A 20006-nucleotide genomic window follows, 5' to 3' on the forward strand; every position below is an offset into this window, starting at 1 on the left:
ATTAAGACTGGAGCTATATGACCAGAGAAATTTTAAGTAGCACCGAAGTAAAAGTAACATGGATTTATTGAAGATAAAATAACTTTGTTTAATTGACAGGTGTGTGTGTGTGTGTGTGTGTGTGTGTGTGTGTTGCCCAATTGGTCTCAGGTACAGTTATTCAAGTTAGTGCACACCTGTCAGCAATTGACGTAATTACTTGTGCATATAAAGGAGCTAAAGAAGAAGAATGTTCACATATTGGATTGCAAATACATGATATATGTAGAGGTTAACAATGTTTTTTTCTTCAGTTTTTCAGGCTGGTTTTACTGAACCCAAGTTTATGGTGACAAAGGCAGTGAAACAAATAGTACAACACATTATATATTGTACATTGTTTGGAGTTTCACAAGAATACTGGACACTGTAAAGTGATTTTGGTGTCATTTCTATTTTTTGCCCTAATAAGTTATTCAAAGTATTGACAATTACTGGTCCCAAGCCACAACTTCCAATCCAAGGCATTGTGGTTACATTACATGATTTAGTTCAACAGGACAACCAGTGAACAACAAGGTTGTTTTTTCACCCATCCTTTTTGTATCCAACTACATTTCTATTCGGTTAGTTACTCCGCCTTTCTCTTCGTCTTTCCCTTTCTGCCACAGCACCTCCGGAAGCAGAATCTGCAGGTCTTGATGAAGAGAAGTAAGATGAACAGAACAATGGCGAGGAGGAAGGCCAGGACATCCAGGCTGTGATACTGGTACCAGGTGAGCTCATGGGCCTGAACCCTCAGGTGCTTGGCCCCTTTGTTTCTCATGGTGTACTCAATCCAGAATACTGCCTCATCTCGAGCACTCATTGGTCTGTCATGGTGGATACTGGACAGCTGCATGACCTTGTCCTTGTACCTATGAATGTGGACATACAGGGGTGAACATGGGAATTAATGCATTTCATTCATTTTTATTTTTTATACTTCACTTTCTTTGACTTACCAAGAATGGGTTTAAAAGAAAAAAAATTTTTTTGTTTCATTTATTTTAAAGTTGTAGTGCATAGTTTCTGTCTCCCCCATGAGGAATTCTAAGTAATGACAACAAAACTGTCAGCGTCCACATGATACAAGCCTTCTGTGATCTGTTATCTTTTTCTGCGCGGGAAAGTCGCCAGACGACACCAGTTTCTGAACATAGCCATACTGAGAAATACAGAGAGAGTTTTGTGAAGCTGGTAGTCTTAATTAGCTTTGTATCAACTTATTTGGTAATGGCTTGATTGTAACGGACGTTCATTAATATAAAAAAGTTACGCACTAAAGCTTTAAAACGGAAATATCTTACAGGAAAGCCAATTTATTAGAGGAAATGGCAATACATTGGTTTTGTAATTTCTTTGTGACCTTGAAACTCTGTAGTGTTAATTGGACTGACATACTGCATTAGACCATGGCTCTTTTATGGCATGTCGTCAATCTTGCTTCTGTATTATTAATTTGAGCTCTCAAAAATGGTAAGAAAATGAATTCTCACCCATCTATCCATCTATTTCCTGCTGTTTATGGGGCTGAGTCGTCGTGTAGGGTCTTGTTGAGCGCTATATCTCTAAGGGTGAACCCAGCCACCCTGCGGAGGAAACTAATTTTGGCTGATGTACCTATCTCACCATCTAAAGCTCATAACCAAAGGTGAGGGTTGGAATGTAAAATCAACTGAGGTCAGGGACAGACTGACAATCTTTGCATTTGGAAAAAGTCGGCACAAAGAAAGTCTAATAAAGCGACATTAACAGCCAACAGCAAGGGGCGCTAATACGATCACTTATATCCTACGTATAAAACAAAAAACAACTCAGGAAGAAGAGTAGGCCTACTAGTCTGGCTATCACCAGACCATAGCTAGTAGAAAACAGCTGTTTTCTACACGCTACAACTGAATTCCCACGGGACTTCAGCGCGAGACTACAGCTAGCAGTCTAAAACACTATTTTACTGTACAGGGCATAAACATAATTTGGTCCGTTTCCATGTAGTTACATAGTCACTAATATGGTCATAACCACTACAGTGCTCAATTACCTATTTGTGAGGGTGAAATAAAATAAAATTTTTCGCCGCGAAGGCTTGAACAGTCTTCTGGAAGACCTCCACCAGACCAACGGGCGCTTGTTGGATTGTTATCGGCCTCGGCAGGCGAGGGAGGCGGGGAGGAAGTAGAAGGATGCCGGTCGGGGCTGCTAGCCTGGCTAAGGAAACTACCACACAATTTGCCACTGCAGAGACTCATATTCACCAACAACAGCACACAAAATGGATATATATGCTACAAATACACATGGAACTGCTGCGCGATGATTATTACCGGAGCCTGGCTGAACACACTCACTCATCCCAGACGGCAGCTAGCAGCTAAGAGGATAGGTGAATTTAAACAATGGCTAAGTTGCTAAATGCATCTTGTTGTCATGTAAGGTCCCTGTTCATGTTGCACAGACATTTTAATTGCATTTTGTGTCTGTTAAGAAGCACAAAGGCACTCTTTGTCTTATGCCCCCATAACTGCCGTTTTAGCTGAGTGGGAGCTCTCAGCATTAGCTGCAGCAGCTCCGTGTTGCTAGCACCGATTCGGCTCGTTTTTTTGCTATCGACAGTACTCATATACATATAGCAATCAAGATTAACGTAAAAATTGCTCGGAGTTCTCCTTTAATTTCATATCAGCAAGAGGTACTGGTAAGTGCCAGGAGCAGGGCACATTATAATAGGCTATAAACACAACCCCAATTATCGTCATTGGTTTTGAGATGTTACTTGGTGTGAATACCTTGGTTAATAGGCTACAGTATTGTGGCGTAGTATCAGGACATCCTGGCTAGTGTCTGTCGCGCACGGCTAGGAGCGAATGGCCGGACGATGGGCCTCTTTGTGAGAAAGTCCAGGGGTCTCATTTATAAACGTGGCGCACAAAACGGGGCTGAAAATATGCGTCCGCCACTTCCCACGCAAAGGTTGTGATTTATAAAAAAACAACTTGACGGGAGAATGTGGGTTCCTCCACGCAAACTCTGACCCATGCGTACGCACATTTTGGAGACAAAATAGGAATTGGCAACGCAGATGGTGAGGTGGTGAACTGAAGTCAAACTAGTAATACTACTAAAAAAGTATTGATGCCTCACGCACATTTTTTCACTCCATATCATCCACGTTACCATGAAGATTAAATCCAGCAGTGTTATTTGCGCTTGTACTGAGTGATTATTGTTCCATGAACATCTCCAACTCAAATCTTAAATAAAAAATTTTCTTAATGTTTAGCACAGGAGGAGGGGATGGCCGGACTGCATGGAATACAGGATATCATCAAATACCCTAGCATTAGATAACGGCAGAACACGGTGTAAATAACTAAATATCTGTCTTTAAAACTGTGCCTAACCATCAAATGTCAAAGTCTAAAAATACAGCCATTAAGCTCTCGTGCAATCGTTACCCTTAATGTCCTCGTTATCGGTCCAAACTTTAAATTACTGTTTGTGACCAAGACTGGATGAAGAAAAGTGTGTTTGCCTATTAGACTTTCTTTCATCTTCAAATTGTATCTCAGAGTGGGGAATAACACTAGTTGATACTGTGTTGGCAAGGTGTTAACAATCACAAATTGTTGTAAACATATAATGCTGGCCCTGCAGGAGGACTATATGATAAGAATCAGGAGAAAAAGAGACTTCAGGGACCATGGCGATGCTAATATGCCGATTTAGATTTTCTAAAGCTGAGCTCTTGGATCTATGTACTGAATTGGGTCCAGTAGAGAGGGCAATGCGCCGGAACCTTGCCATCCCGGTCCAAATACAGGTACTCGCCACTCTGGGGGAAACCGTCTGTTTCCAGAAGGAAATGTCAGACAGCTAAGTGTTTTTTAATTATAAATATAAATTATAATTCAATTTGCAGCAATTCTTGAACGTTTGAACTGCCAGTGTCATTCATATGATGCTTTGCATTGACTATTTATGGTTCAAAATGGGCATGTACAGGGTGGGATAAGAGGCTGATCCACGTACGCACACTTGTATGTAATCTCTGATTTATAAAGGGAACATTGCTTACAGATGTGCGTACACACGGTTCTATAAATCTTTTGTTTGGCGTACGCCATTTTGGGCTTTTGGGCGTACGTACACGTATAGTAAGGATCCTACGCACAGTTTTATAAATGAGACTCCAGGGCTGTTTTTTAGCAATTCTAAGGCCCCCAAACCAGACACTCTCCTCCCCCCGGCTGTGCCCTAAGATCCTATCCATACAGATCACGAACAGAATCGGTGACAAGAGACAACCTTGGCAGACAGGGGCACACAACAACAAACCCCTCTACTACGATAAGCTGACGATTCTTGAAGGGGAAATAATTTTTTAATACCCTAAAACAGACCAAGTGCACATAAGTAAAATAACTTACGATTTATCACTGATGACAGCATTGATTGCATCTCTAAGGTCCTCAGTCTTCATGAAGTTCAAGTCCACTATAAGTCCAGCTCCCTTAGCCTTAATATGGACCATGTTGTCTGGCTGGTCAGCAAACATGGGGATGCCCACCATGGGAACACCATGGTAGATGGCCTCATAAATCCCATTTGTGCCACCATGGGTGATGAAAGCTCTGGTCTTGGGGTGACCTGTTAGTTTACCAAACAACATGAAACTTACATTATCATCATTTCTCCAATTAAAGCAAGCTGTTCATCTGCACATCTTTTTACTTCAGTATTATGTGACAACTATATATGTAATGAAACTGAATATTGGCAAAGGGTTGTGTGTGGAAGCAGGCTAGTTCATATCACCCAGAGATTTTAGAAAACTACAGAAAGTGACAATACAAGCCCCTACCTCAAGGATTTGTGCTGAAGTGCCATGAATGTCAAACTTATGGTGGTACTAGAGGAAAAGTCATTAGAATACTTTGTCTGGAAACCATGGCTATGAAATACCAGCTTGTAATCAGTGTTAAGATTGTGTAATGGTTGAAGTGCATCTTTTTGCTAAAAAAGATATTTTCAAATATTCTGTTTCCTCTTCTACTATCTGTCCTTCTAGGATTGTGTACTGTCAAACACAAAACTAAATATTGTGGTGGATACCCTATACTTTTAAAAGTCAAAGTAATGACGTTTACTGTTGAAGGCTTTTATGAAAGCTAAACTTGCCCAGTAGGTCATTCTGAGGGATCCAGTCATATATTCTGGTGTTGGCACCCAGAGTTGCTGGTTTTTCTCCACTGTATCTCCACAGCACCTATAAACAGCAAAAACACTTTTAGGCTTGGAAACACAGTTTTAATTGTATGTCATAATATACTATATAGCACCTCTGTGTTATTCCAATGAAAATAGCTAGCACTAGCTCCAAAAGACGCTAAGTCAGCAGATGACGTAACACATAATTATAAATAAACAATAAATACAAAAACACATGTACAATACAAGTGTTTAAACAATAAGAGAAAAAAGGCTGAATGGTTGAGTGATGTGGAAAAGAACAGGATATACAGTATAGTTTGTGAAATGGTATATTGTCCGGTATTTACGACAATCGTCGGTGGGGGGCGACTGCAGATGGGAAGAAACAGTTTTTGTGACATGAGATTTTGGTCATGGTTGACCTTTCCTGCCCACCACAGAGTCCTGAAAACCCTGACTGTCTGAATAAGTCGCTAAATTTGTTGCTCGTTGCTTTTTAGATATAAAGCTTAGATTTTCTGAAAAGTTGCTTAATCTAGCGAGAAATATCACCAACACTACTAAAATAAAGGAAATTAGCTGTATTATATAAAAAATAAAACTTTAGTAGTTTTTATTTGGAAAATGGTTGATCCTTGATGGTTTAGTCTATAAATGTAATTTGTCATTTATTTTTGAAAATCCCAACTCCACTCCTCCATGCAAATCTTAAATTGTATATCATGTTTACACTTCTGATTGTTCTGACTCCTTGCCTTATATCCTGTCCCCTGTTCACTCAGAATAAGTGCCATGTCATAACTTTATCACCATTTATTACCATTGACTGCAAATCATGTGTTGCTGCTGATCTCTTACCTTATGATAAGCTATCATGACTTTCAACCCTGCAGTAAGCTGTTGGTTTCATCGAATGCCAACATGTTATGAAAATCAAATTTAGACTTAAAGCTTACTTCAAATTGGGTAATTCTTCACAGGTAACTTTTTGTTGCCTTTTATTTTGTTAGTTTACTGCTTGTTACCTGTTATCACCTGCAGTTTCAAGCAATGTCCTTTAAAAATAATAGTTGCGTAATGACATCCGTCACTATTTAAAACAGTCCTTGCTTGCAACTCATTTGCCACGTGACAACAATGCAACACTGCCATTAAAGGAGTGATAGAATGCAAAACCGAGTTTACCTTGTCATAGTTGAATTACGACGAGTTTGGTGGGTAAAATAGGCATACATAGAACCTCAAAGTCCCATTGACACCTCTTTCCTATGCAAATCTCACAATTTGAAATGGGCAAATTTCAACAAAGCCAGTAGCTCTGTCAGGAGACTCGCGTGAAATGACATCACTTAGTACGCGAGGGACCCCAAGGTCAATGCCAGGCCAATGCAAAAACATCAAATAAACTGAACGGGTCCCGGGGACCCAAAGGACAAGGGGTCATTCCATTTGGCACATAGAGATTGTGCTCTTACCTTTTGTGGGATCTGAGCGAGGGCTGAGGCTATCATGTTTCCCTTCTCTGTGGTGATGTTCTTGATGAATGATCCCAAAGTAAAGACCACAATGCCAGCGTCTCCAGAAGTCTGCACAAACTCCTCCATATCCTGCAATAGGAGTGACATTATCTCAATGCAAACCAACCAGCTTTTTCTTTTTTTTACTCAGCATTTTAATCATTGTTTAAGTCAGGACTACTGTGAAGGTGGTGTAGTGAAATATTAACAGGCTTGTGATAGTGGAGACAGCCCTACTTCTGGTAAAGGTTTAGCAGGTCTGCAGTGGATCCCGCCAACAAATTTGAAGTTAGGTAGGAAAGGACGAGGGAATTCAAAATCCCAGTAGGTTCGTATCAACCAGATGTCTGCTCTACCCATCATCTCACAGGCACTGGTGGGTGTTCCTGTCGCAATACAAAATTATATAATATGTATGATCTTATTTTCATAAAAAAAATATGAAATTGTTGACTGGTGATTTGATATAAAAGCATTGCAATGAATCAAAAGCAATGAAATCATCATTGGACTCTATGTGTTGGTATACTGTAGTAGCTGGGTTGCTCACCTTTGACTTCGGAGTAATATTTATCTACTTCTTTCCAAATAACATCATCAATCACGATGTCCTGCAGTGTGTAAAAGAGAAAGTTCCACACTCTCTCTGAGAAGTCCATTTTGTCAGTCAGTTTGCTCATAGCGCCAGGGACAAAGGAAGGTGGAGCGGGTAGCTGACCACAGTGTCTCTCCCAGTTATAGGCTAGGGAAAAGCGCAGGGTGAAGACCAGGGGGATGCCCAAAATCTCTGCTAATAAGTCACTGCCAGGGTAGATGGGGTCAGCCAGGAGAAGGTCATATTTTCCCTCCTTCAGCTTCTTCATGACGGTTTCTGATTTAAGCACGCCGTCCAAATACTTCAAAGAATACTGCAGGTCGACCTTCATCAGATCCATGTATCTTATGTATAACTGCAAGTAGCTCATATGATCCATTTCATACATGGAGAAGCGAAGGTACTCCTCAAAAAACTCCTCTATCCTCTCTATTGTGACAGATACGTTGAAGGGTTCGTAACCAAAACGAGAAGGCTCACTGGTGTCCATGAACATTGATGTGCTCGGCAGCAAAACCGTCACCTGGTGTCCTCTGTCGATCAGCGTCTCCAACACAGGCTTCATGTTGATCCAGTGGCTGCCTTCAGTGTACCAGACCAAAATGTTCCCTCCATTTGCTCCCCATGTCACGCAAAGTAGCAACAGGACACTAACAGAGAGACGCTGCCCCAGCTTCATGGTGCCTGTTTGTCAAGACAAAAGCATGCTGTGGCCGGATCCTTTTTCAAAGGTGCTCTTAAAAAAATAATCATTAACTAATGAACATGAACTCTGGCTCATAACTCCTCTTTATGCCGCATGCAACATTATGTAACGGACCCACCTAAAGCAAATGGTTAAAGGTAAAGGGCAATAGCTGTAAAGTTGACAGTCAGCATTTCAAAACATGAATGTTCTGTAACCTGTACCAGAAGCACCTAAACAAAAAGTAAAAACAGACTTCAGATCCCCAAGTTCTGGTTGTTAGCAGTGAAGAGATGGAGTAAAATAACACAGACCGATAACTATTTCAGCTAAATATTCATCACACTCACGTAATCTAAGGAAGTTGCATGTGGGTGCCTGTGCAAGAATTTGAAGGACTATATTTTCACTCAGGAAAGGCTGGTTGAAAGCAACTCCCCTTTCTAGCTGCGGCCCTTTGCTGCATGTCATTTCCCCTTTCTCTCCCCTTTTATTTCTTCAGCTGTCCTATATACAAAAAGGCTTAAAATGCCCAAAAAATAATCTTAAAAGAAAAAGGCAATTTGATGCTAATCTCATATTATATCACTAGAGGGCACACTCAACCTGTGCTGGAATCAGGATTTCTTTTCTCAGCACTATTCACTCTGATGATGTGCTTCTTCTGTTTTATTGGTTAAAGCCATCAGGAGGATCTGCTGTCGATGTGGAGCTATGCACGCTGTGAACCACACGGGCAAACGCATCCATACCAAGGCATGTAATTACACCAGGGTGCGAACTACAGGGGAGCTAAGGGGAGCTCGGCTCCCCTTAATAAGACATGGGCTCCCCTGAAAATGTGATTTATGAAATTTTGGGGGGGGGGTCTCTAAAAATATTAACCGTACAATTTCAGTTTTGTGTAATGTAATCATGGATTATTATGTTTAAAATTGCAAACATATCATTAATTCATGCATGACGGCGATTTAAACCTAATTCAATTTAATAAAGATAACTATACATGCTATTCTTATCATGATCATTAAGGCGGTGCAAATTCAACTCATCTTTAGTACATGTTAACTCAAAGAATCGTAGAAAAAATATAAACGGAGGCCATTAATCGGCGCACAAAGTCCTTGAAATCCATTCTGCAGTTAGCATCATATAGCCATGGCAAAAAGAAAACATGGCAGTTTAATCAGGCTAATTTTGGTTTTACTGCGATGACGTTAGCACTTTCGTTTGCAGAGTAAAGTTGAAGTTCAAACGGAACCTGTTAGATGCATGTTCCCTGCAGGGAGATCAATAACTACTATAAAACCTAAGTGTTACTCCTCCAAGAGGCCTTAGGCAAAACTGTAACTACAGTCTGCACACACTGTGGACACACAGCACTTTGTTCAAATGCCAACACACTGGCAAACGGTTAAGGATGGAAGCTTAGGCCTAATGGTCTGGTCGTTGGTCCCAAGCCACAAGTTACAATCCAGGGCATTGCGCTTACATTACATTATTTAGACCAACAGGACAACCAGGTGGCACAACATTTCTATTGAGTTAGTTACTCCGCCTTTCTCTTCGTCTTTCCCTTTCTGCCACAGCACATGGAGAAGCAGAATGTGCTGGTCTTGATGAAGAGAAGTAAGATGAACAGAATAATGATGAGGAGAAGGGCCATGACATCCAAGCTGTGATACTGGTACCAGGTGAGCTCATGGGTCTGAACCCTCAGGTGTTTGGCACCTTTGTTTCTCATGGTGTACTCGATCCAGAATACTGCCTCATCCTGAGCACTCATTGGTCTGTTGTGGTGGATACTGGACAGCCACATGGCATTCTCCTTGTACCTTTGAATGTGGACATACAGGTGAAAATGTGCTATGTATGTTTTATTTTTATACTGTAGTTTTTTGACTTACCAAGAATGGGGATGAGAAAGGTGGATTTTCTTAGTTTCATGTATTTTAAAACTTAAAAGACATGAATGCCAATATATGAGAGGAAAAGGCCCTCCAGTAGATTAGGCCATGGCTCCTTTAAGGCATGTCGTCAATCTTGCTTTTGTATTATTAATGTGAGCTCTCCAAAAATCTTTTTTCAATACCTTTTTTAATTACCCTAAAACAGACCAAGTGCAGATGAGTAAAACGACTTACGATTTTTCATTGATGACAGCATTAATTGCATCTTTGAGATCCTCAGTCTTCATGGAGTTGAAGGCTACAGTAACTGCAGCTCCCTTAGCCTTAATACGGACCATGTTGTCTGGCTGATCAGTGAACATGGGGATGCCCACCATGGGAACACCATGGTAGATGGCCTCATAAATCCCATTTGTGCCACCATGGGTGATGAAAGCTCTGGTTTTGGGGTGACCTGATAGTTTACCAAAAATCATGTAACATACATTATTTTCTCCAATCAAACATATTTTCACTTCTGTATGATGTGACTACTATAAATCTACAGTATATACAGAACATTGGCAAAGGCTTGTGAGTGAATCAGATCAGATCCCATAGATATTTAAAAAAAAAAAAAAAAAAAAAAAGACTGCAGGAAGCGAAAATAATACACACAAGCAAACAAAGCAACCCTTGACTTTTAAGAGTGCTGTTGATGGACGCTATTGTCCTGCAAAGTAAATGAAGGAAATGCCCACAGCCTAAAAACTATGGATGTAGGTGATACAGCTCCAGGCATTCTTTAGAAAACAATTATATTTTTGACTTTGTTAAGTTGGCCTCATTTGTTTAGAACGATTTGGTAAGTAGATTTTTCTTTTAGTATACTCAGGGGCATAGCACAATACTCTGGGCCCTGTAGAAAGGCATTTTCTATGGGCCCCTCCCCGTATCCACAGCTATTCATCCTAGCATCTTTTTGGACCCTCCTCACATGAGGGCCCTGGGTACTCAGTCCCCTTTTCCCCCCCAGTCCGATGCCCCCTGTACTTAAAAAAACACAATTCTACAAAGATAAATGCTGTACATAATGTATTGATTAGTATGGAATTGTGGCACAGGTTTATTGTGTGGACTGGCTTGCATAGTTAACTTTTCACTGGATAAATACCAGCTTACAATTATGCATATTATGAATGGTCGGAAAATCCATTGTCTCTGAATTGACTTTACCGACACATTCTTATTGTGTTTTCTCACTTACTGTATGTCCCTTTAGGATGTTGTACTGGCAAACGAAATTATGAAAAAAATGTGGGGGACGTCCTCCTTTCTTTAAGGTTAAAGTCATGAGGATTACTGTAAAAGGCTTGTATAAAAGCTTTACTTACCCAGTAGGTCATTCTGAGGGATCCAGTTGTATATTCTGGTGTTGGCACCCAGAGTCGCTGGTTTTTCTCCACTGTATTTCCACAGCACCTATACACAATAAAATCCCTGCTAATTCTAGGTCATAATATACTGCATGGCAGTACATTTAATAATACATGCTAAAATAACAAGGAAAATTAGTACTTTAGTACTTTTAATTGGAAAATGATTGATCTTTGGTGATTAACTTGTGGTTTTAAGTAATCAATCCCATGTGATTTGATCATTTTAGTTTTGAAAAAATCCCTTCCACCCCTCCCATCCATATTGTTTAAACTTTTTATTGTGTCCTATCTTTATTCAACCAGACAAAAACCATTTCGCGGTATATACATTTATTACCATTTACTGCAAATCAAGAGTTGCTTCTGACCTCCTACCTTATCATAAGCTTAATAACTTGGGCTGCTCCCTCTTAGTCGATTAGTCGACTAATCGGTCGTTTTGGTCCTAGGGCGTTTTCACACATACCTTATTTGGTCCGGACTTTCTGACTTTTTAGTCCACTTAGATTTCTTTAGTCGATTAGTCCTGTTTTAAGCTTTTTTCAGTCTGAATGACTTATTTCCAAGAAAAGTACAAGCACATCTCTGGTAAACACAAGAATTAAAGTGGTGCTTTTGCATGGCTCTTTGCGGAGAAACTCCGTTGATTTAATCTGTTGATTAAATTAACTAATCGATTAGTCGATACAATTGAATGAGTGTTAGTCAACTAAGAATTTCTTTAATCGAGCACAGCCCTATTAATAACTTGTTAGTGTCATTAAATTTCAATGTGGATGAGGTATGTAAATCAATTTGAGACTTGCTTCAGATGGGTTATCAATCAGCGGGATCCTTTGTTTTTTGTTATACCATGGTCTGGGCGAATACTCAATTCTGATTGGCTGCAGGGTATCCATAAAAAAAGTAATATAGGACACCACTTAAAGGAGTTTTGGTAAAACGGACTCTTAACTATTCTAAATGAATGCGCTACATTGGGAATGGGAATCTGTTATTTCCAACACTGTGTAGTCCTTCAGAGCCATGTCCTCTAAACACCACAGGATGACGCTAAGAAGTAGGTTGCATTTTTAATGGGAACAGGTTCATTTCAGTTGGCCCGTAAAGATTGTGCTCTTGCCTTTTGTGGGATCTGAGCGAGGGCCGAAGCGATCATGTTTCCCTTCTCTGTGGTGATGTTCTTGAGCAATGATCCCAAAGTGAAGACCACAATGCCAGCGTCTCCAGAACTCTGCACAAACTCCTCCATATTCTGCAAGAAGAGGAACATTATCTCAATGCAAACCAGCATTTCCTTTTCCCCCCTTTTAATGACTAATTCTCGTCAATGTTTAAGTTAGGAAAACTGTGGATGTGTAATCAGAGACTAATAAGCCTGTGAAAGTGGAGTCAGCCCTACCTTTGGTAAAGGTTTAGCAGGTCTACAGTGGATCCCACCAACAAATTTGAAGTTAGGTAGGAAAGGACGAGGGAATTCAAAATCCCAGTAGGTTCGCATCAACCAGATGTTTGCTCTACCCATCATCTTGCAGGCACTGGTGGGTGTTCCTATCACAGGGCAAAGTTTCACCAATCTTAATACAATAATAGCTTATTTTCCCATACCCAATGATGTGCAGTGTTGAATTTGGTGCAATTCTCACATGCAAAACCTTCAATCTTTATAAACTGTGAATACAAACAAGCAACCGCACAATAAAGCTTGGAAAAACAAACAAAAAAACAAAGCGAAACTATGCTGTGTGACTGTGACTAAAGGAGTGACTAAAATGACAATATAAATGGTTTTGGAGAGACTAGATTAACTAAAATGTTCAATAATATTATGATTTGGCGGCCACAGGCAAACAGCGTCTTGCTTTGCATGTCACCCTCTCTCTAACTGGGAATGTTGGTATTGGCAATGGTAGAAGAAGTACTTGAAATGTTTTTTTTCTGAAGTAAAACTAATCAACTATATTTACTGCCCAGTACATTCGACTGTCATTAGAAAAGGCATGTTTTGAGAGGGCACTGCACTAGTTGCACTTCAAATATCAAAGTGTTGACAAGGGTAATTGGATATAAAAGCATTCCAATTAATCCAATGTGTTCAATTCACCTTTGAATTTGGAGTAATATTTATCGAGTTTGGTCCAAAAGAAACATTCTTGCACAATGTCTTGCACTGCGTAGAAGATAAAGTTCCACACTCTCTGTGAGAAGTCCATCTTGTCAGTCAGTTTGCTTATTGCACCAGGGACAAAGGAAGGTAGCTGGGGTAGCTAACCACAATGTCTCTCCCACTTATCGGCTACGGAATAGCGTAAGGTTAAGACCAGAGGGATGCCCAAAATCTCTGCTACTAAATCACTGCCAGGAAAAATGGGGTCAGCCAGGAGAAGGTCATATTTTCCCTCATTCAGCTTTTTCATGATGGTTTCTGATTTCAGCACACCGTCCAAATAATTCAAAGTATACTGCACCTGGACCCTTAAAACATCCATGTATCTGATGTATAACTGCAAGTAGCTCATATGATCCATTTCATACATGGAGAAGCGAATGAAGTCATTTAGAAAGTCCTCCATGTTCTCTTTTTTGACAGTGACATTGAAGGGTTCGTAGCCAAAGCGAGAAGGCTCACTGGTGTCCATGAACATTGATGTGCTCGGCACCAAAACCGTCACCTGGTGTCCTCTGTCGATCAGCGTCTCCAACACAGGCTTCATGTTGATCCAGTGGCTGCCTTCAGTGTACCAGACCAAAATGTTCCCTCCATTTGCTCCCCATGTCACGCAAAGTAGCAACAGGACACTAACAGAGAGACGCTGCCCCAGCTTCATGGTGCCTGTTTGTCAAGACGAAAGCTTGTTGTGGCCGGATGCTTTTTAAAGTCGCTCCTAGAAAATATATTATTAATTAAACAAAGCTGAACTCTGGCTCGTAACTCCTCCTTGTGTCGCATGGAACATTGTATAACAAACTGGATTGAACAGGTAGTGGCTGTAACAATAGCAGTCAGTATTTAAAAAAAACAAATTAGTCTCTAACCTGTACCAGAAATCTACCAACAGAAAGTAACAACAGACTTCAGAATCCCACATTCTAGTTGTTAGCTGTGGAGAGATGGAGTGAAATAGCACAGAGGAATAAGGATTTCAGCTAAGTGGGCTTGAACAGACTGCAGTAATTTGAGGATGCTGTGTGTGCATGGGGATGCATGCCCAAGATTTTTTCTGCATACCACTGAAGTGTGGGAGTGTTAGTGTGACCAAAGATGTGTTGGTTTTTGTGACAGTGGGAATAGTTGCTAGTGTGTTTGTGTAATGGTTTGAATTTTATCCGCATCAATTTTGGGTTGTGTATATTTGGGCAGAAAGTTCATCCTCTTGGTTTCGTAAGTAATGGCTAGTGTGGAGGACTTTCTGGGAGCTCTGTGGAGTTAAAGAAGTGAGTTTCTTGAACATGTTTTGGTGCCAAATGAGTAGGGAACACCTTAAAGTGGTGATAGAATGCAAAACCGATTTTACTCTGTCATAGTTGAATAACGACAGTTCGGTGGGTAAATAGGACATACATAGAAGCTCAAAATTCCATTGACACCCCTTTACTATGAAAATCTCATATTTTGAAACTGCCGCTGAAAACGGGCGAATCTCAACAAAGCTGGAAGTTGACGTCAACCTCCCAAGACCTGTAACTTTGTCACGCCCATGGGTGTATTAAGAGAACAGTCACGCCACAACATTTACATAGGCTAACCAACACAACTGACCTGAGATCAAGTAGTCTTCTGAATCTAGGTCACGCAGATCTCTGCTATTCTATTACAAAATTTACTTCTGAAACTTTTTTATGCGAGAAATCAACTATATAAAGCTCAAATATGGGCCGCTTTACGAAAATGAATGGCTAATTGCAAATTTTGTCCGACTGTGTGTCGGAGTTCAGCGCCGGTGCTGCCTGGGTTGTTGCCTCGCCGCCTGGCCTGCCTTCCTTCACACACCCCGGCCTGCAGTGAGCTCGATTGAGCTCCGTTAGGCTGGCAGCCCACAGCACTCCATACCCGCGCAAAGTCACAGTTTTTGGGCTAATGGACTACCAAACGCCGCTGCTTTGACAGAGCTCCAGGGCCTGCAACTCCCCTCTTCCTGCTAGCTAAATGCCCGGTGTATGTGAGTGAGAGCACGGTCAGCGAGCTTGTTACGCCAGCAATCTCTAGCTAGTCTTCACAAATATTCATTAACTTGAAATCAGACACCGTTGTTAGCTTTATAAGACATTTAGGTAGATGTTGTATAAGTGGCGTGACATGTGTGTAACATGTGGTAAGAGATTGCTGGTGTAACAAGCTCGCTGACCGCGCTCTCACTCTCAAACACGGGCCATTTAGCTAGCAGTAAGAGGGGAGTTGCAAGCCCTGGAGCTCTGTCAGGGCAGCGGCATTTGGTTGTCCATTAGCCCAAAAGATGGTGACTTTGCGCGAGTGCTGTGGGCTGCCAGTCGTGACGGAGCTCCAAGTACCTCACAGCAGGCCGGGGTCTGTGAAGGGAGGCAAGCCGGGCGGCGAGGCAGCAACACAGGCAGCAACACAGGCAACACAGCAAATTTGCAATTGGCCATACATTTTCGGAAAACGGCCCATATTTGAGCTTTATATAGTTGATTTCTCGCTTAAAAAAAGTCTCAGAAGTGAATTTAATAACGAAATAGCACGACAATGTATAACTTTGCAGTGTCTGAAATATGAGACCTGCTGTCGAGTCTCCCATGTGTTTCTATGTAGTTTGCTCAAACCAATCAGCGCGCACTTCATTCTGAATAATCATGAGCATACCATATTTGGAAGAAAAGCTCTTGTTCCAAATAGAGCCATATTCACAGGGTAGTTAAGGGTTAGTTAATGTTACATACCCCATTAGGAGACCTTAAGGAACAGTGTAAAATACCCTATATAATCATTCTATCACCCCTTTAAGGTGACTGAATGTCCAGTATTGTTGCAAAGTGAGTAACTGGGGGTGCAAATTAAAGTTGCAGATCTGGTGGAAGCACTAAAGCTCATGCCTTGGTTAGGTAAGTTTTGTTGTAGCTTTGGTCTCTGTTGTATTGTTGGCTATTGAGCCTTTTTGTTTGGAGGGACCTTGTGGGTGCTACATTTGGTTGAGCACATGTGTAATTACAGATCAGTGTGCTTTGGGTTGCTGTAATTCTGAAAAGGCAAGGCATTTTAAAGGATTATGTTTTTATCTAGCTGCAGATCACTTGGTTTGACATTTGATCACTGGTACTAATTGTGTTAAACATTAAGAGTTTTGGGGGTCAGGGGGTGTAATGCAGTGTGTACATACTGTACTGACCAAAAACATCTTAGTAGTACAGTAAAAGAACTCACTGTTTCCAGGTTGCTTTCTTTGGCTTATCCTCTGCTCTTACTGTTTATTCTCCCTCTTAATTTGCTCCTAGGATCCCAGGTTGCTAAGGTGATATTAGGTGACTGGTTGGAATGGAGAGGTTGCTAAGGTTAAATGACATTTTGAAGAGAAACTGTTGGCATGTTGCGCTTGCGACTTACAATGACTTCCAAAGATACACAACAGCTACAAGTGTATGCACTATACAGGATTGACCCTATTATGCTTTATCGACAGGAATAGATAGGTCAAACAGAAAACAGCAACCCACAAATAGTCTATAAACAACGCATCAGGCTGTCTTTGAGATTTCACATGAACAACGGTTCAAGTTAGTCAGGCTACCGAAGAATACCATAATTCCTCTGTTCAATTAGGCCTAAGCGATGCACCCCAAGCTTCCTCCTTAATCGTTTGCCAGCGTGTTGGCATTTGAACAAAGTGCGTGCAGACTGTAGTTACAGTTTTGCCTGAGGCCTCTTGGAGGAGTAACACTTAGGTTTTACAGTAGTTTGTGATCTCCCTGCAGGGAACATGCCTCTAACAGGTTCCGTTTGAACTTCAACTTTACTCTGCAAACAAAAGTGCAGTAAAACCAAAATTAAACTGCCTTGTTTTCTTTCTGCCATGGCTATATGATGCTAACTGCAGAATGGATTTCAAGGACTTTGTGTGCTGATTAATGGCCTCCAACGTTTATATTTTTTCTACGAATCTTTGAGTTAACATGTACTAAAAATGAGTTGAATTTGCACCGCAGCGCCGCCACGCCTTAATGATCATGACAAGAATAGCATGTTTAGTTATCTTTATTAAAGTTAATAGGTTTAAATCGCCATCATGCATGAATGAATGATATTTTTGCAATTTTACACATAATAATCCACTGTTTAATCTCTCTAGTCTTCTGTCTTGTTCTTCAATGCTTCTCAGGTACTGGAGTTGCAGGATGGAAATAGGCTGACTGGAAGGGGGGAGAGGGGGGGACTCTCTTTAAACATCAGCATGTTAACCGTGTCATTGTAAACATGTTGGCATCCTGATTGTTAGCATTTAGCTAAGTTATTGCTGTGGCTACAGTAAGTACAGCTTCACAGAGCCGCCAGCATGGCTGTAGAGATGTATTCAGCAGTAGAATGAGGCAGCTGATTTCAAAAACCAGCTGGGGCCACAGGGGTCAGTTTGGTGTGAATATTCGGGAGGCGGGGGTTGTTGACCATGCCTTTAGGAATCGGTGGCATTGAGGCTGTGTTGTTCTTGGGAAATGTCACCTCAGACTGTTTGGGCGTCTAAATCTTAACTCTGGGTACTTTGGTCCCCTCATTAACATTGTAGATTCCTTTTGACGCTGGATTCAGGAGCGTCTGGAAAAACAAAAAGCATTTGAATATTGAATTCAATAGCCTGTTGAGGGAGTCAGTGGCCATTCAGAGTGTGTAAGTGTATACCGTTTCTCCCTCAGACCTCCCCTGGTGGTACAGAGAGCGTGTGAGAGAATCTAATGATAGGTATATCAGGGTGTTGCATACAATTGCAAAATCATTGACACTAAATTTTGAATACAAGTGCAAAATGCGCATTCTACGCCCTTCCTATGTACATTCCTACTGCTTCCTCTCCTTCCGTCCTCCTTCCTCACTCTGTCTTTCCACCACAGGGTAAGGGTTACAGTGTATTGCTTTTTGAAGTAGATATTTGCATAATCAGATTAGGATGCGTGATTGTCAGTGGGCTCCCCCATCAGAGGGTGCTCCAGAGGAGAGAGCGTGCTGTCCAGCCCAACAATGGATGACACCCCTCCTCTCTTACCCTCCAACCAGCCTGCACCTGCATCCCACCCACCCATCCGGGCTGCAGGTTGGCTGTGGCAGCAGTCCACGCTTGGTGTTGCAGCCATGGAGGGGTGAGAGAGAGCGAGAGGAAAAGGGAGGAAGGAGGAGGGGGTTTGAGTGCATGACGGGAGTGGGAGGGCAGGGGTTGAGCTGAGATATTTAAACATGCAGAGTGTGAATTGGCTTTAAGGGGATAAAGAGCTCAGAGCCTATCGGTTGGCACCCAACTCCAGAAATTCTTTTTCATGGGCGCCTCAGCCGGGAGAGCGAGGGGCTGCCTGCACTGATCTGGCCCATTGTGATAACAGATTCAGACAGTGTGCTAGACGCTGATAAGGAAATGTGCTCTCAATAGACGATTACCCACATACTTGGGAGAGAATAGTCAATCAGGCAAATATACTTGGTGGAGGGAATGAGAAGCGTACAGATTTGTTATTATTTTCAATACAGGGTTTCATAATCCTGCTAGAAAGTTGAGGTCAGAGTAATGCTCATACTGTGATGGGGCGATTTCTATAAATAAGGTGTATCAGCAAAATGCATTTCACAGCCTGACAGCATATGGGGAAAAGCTGTCACGTCTTCCTATCCAGTTTCAGATGATGACTGAATAATTGGAATAACATTAGGGAGTCTGAAATATACCAAAATATTCAACATACAAAGAACTAAACTGTTTTTTTTTTTAAATATTGCACCTTATATAATCAAGATGTCCAGCTATTAATACCCACCGTAGTTTTATTTGGTGTTTTTTCAGTTCACCATGAAATTGCTCAATTCTCTGTGAAATTGCACAAGAGGTAAATACCTCCAAAATTCATGCTGTGGGAAAGGCAGACTGTTGCTGTACAGTTGTTTTCCCTCACCCAGTACAATACGATTTATTTAGTATTTTTGCAGGATTACAAAGAGTCACCTGTCAGTTCCCACAGGCCTCCAGTCAGTGTGTCCAGCTGCCCTCTACTCCGTTTACACACCATTAGCCAGAGTTTAACAACCAGAGTGGAAGCGCCCAAAACCAATTCAGTGTTTACTCTTCAGCTCAGTTAGTTACAGCCTTTTGCCTGAAAATGGGGCACATTTTCTACAGTCACAATAGGCGATTAGGCCTGTAAATGTCTGACCTCCATTTAAATGACATATGAGGAGACGGGCGCAAACAAAACTGCTGATATCGGAACTGGAGCCGAAACACGTCGTCCGTTAATCAGTTTGTCAAATGACAGAAAACTATTTGAATAATCAATTTGGCGCTTAAGAAATTAATAAGCAAAAATGACAAATGTTTTCTGCTAGCAGTTGCTTGTCTTTGTTTTATATTATTGTAAACTGAATACCCAAGCCATTTTAAGATTTTACTTTTGAAGTCTGGGAAATTATAATGGGGATTTTTCACTATTCTGAAATGTTAT

The 20006-nt window shown here is 41.2% G+C and overlaps 1 protein-coding gene and 1 pseudogene across 4 annotated transcripts; both read right to left on the minus strand.

The window, feature by feature from the left end:
* Nucleotides 1-334: 334 nt before the first annotated feature.
* LOC114555368 (UDP-glucuronosyltransferase 2A1) lies at nucleotides 335-8155 on the minus strand. Of its 4 annotated transcripts, none has more exons than XM_028577712.1 (6): nucleotides 7384-8155; nucleotides 6987-7135; nucleotides 6708-6839; nucleotides 5200-5287; nucleotides 4449-4668; nucleotides 335-896 (listed from the first exon to the last, which is right to left on the minus strand). In XM_028577712.1, the coding sequence occupies exons 1-6, from the start codon at nucleotides 8021-8023 to the stop codon at nucleotides 611-613; spliced, it is 1515 nt and encodes a 504-aa protein (XP_028433513.1). In that variant the 5' UTR covers nucleotides 8024-8155; the 3' UTR covers nucleotides 335-610. The 4 variants fall into 4 exon arrangements, with proteins under 4 accessions (XP_028433513.1, XP_028433512.1, XP_028433515.1 ...); XM_028577711.1 differs by having other exon boundaries at nucleotides 7300-8155; XM_028577714.1 differs by having other exon boundaries at nucleotides 7552-7627.
* A 1423-nt stretch (nucleotides 8156-9578) lies between these two features.
* LOC114556256 (UDP-glucuronosyltransferase 2A1-like) lies at nucleotides 9579-14182 on the minus strand (annotated as a pseudogene).
* Nucleotides 14183-20006: the final 5824 nt, after the last annotated feature.

This window comes from Perca flavescens, chromosome 5, assembly GCF_004354835.1.
Source record: "Perca flavescens isolate YP-PL-M2 chromosome 5, PFLA_1.0, whole genome shotgun sequence".
NCBI classification, from domain to species: domain Eukaryota; kingdom Metazoa; phylum Chordata; class Actinopteri; order Perciformes; family Percidae; genus Perca; species Perca flavescens.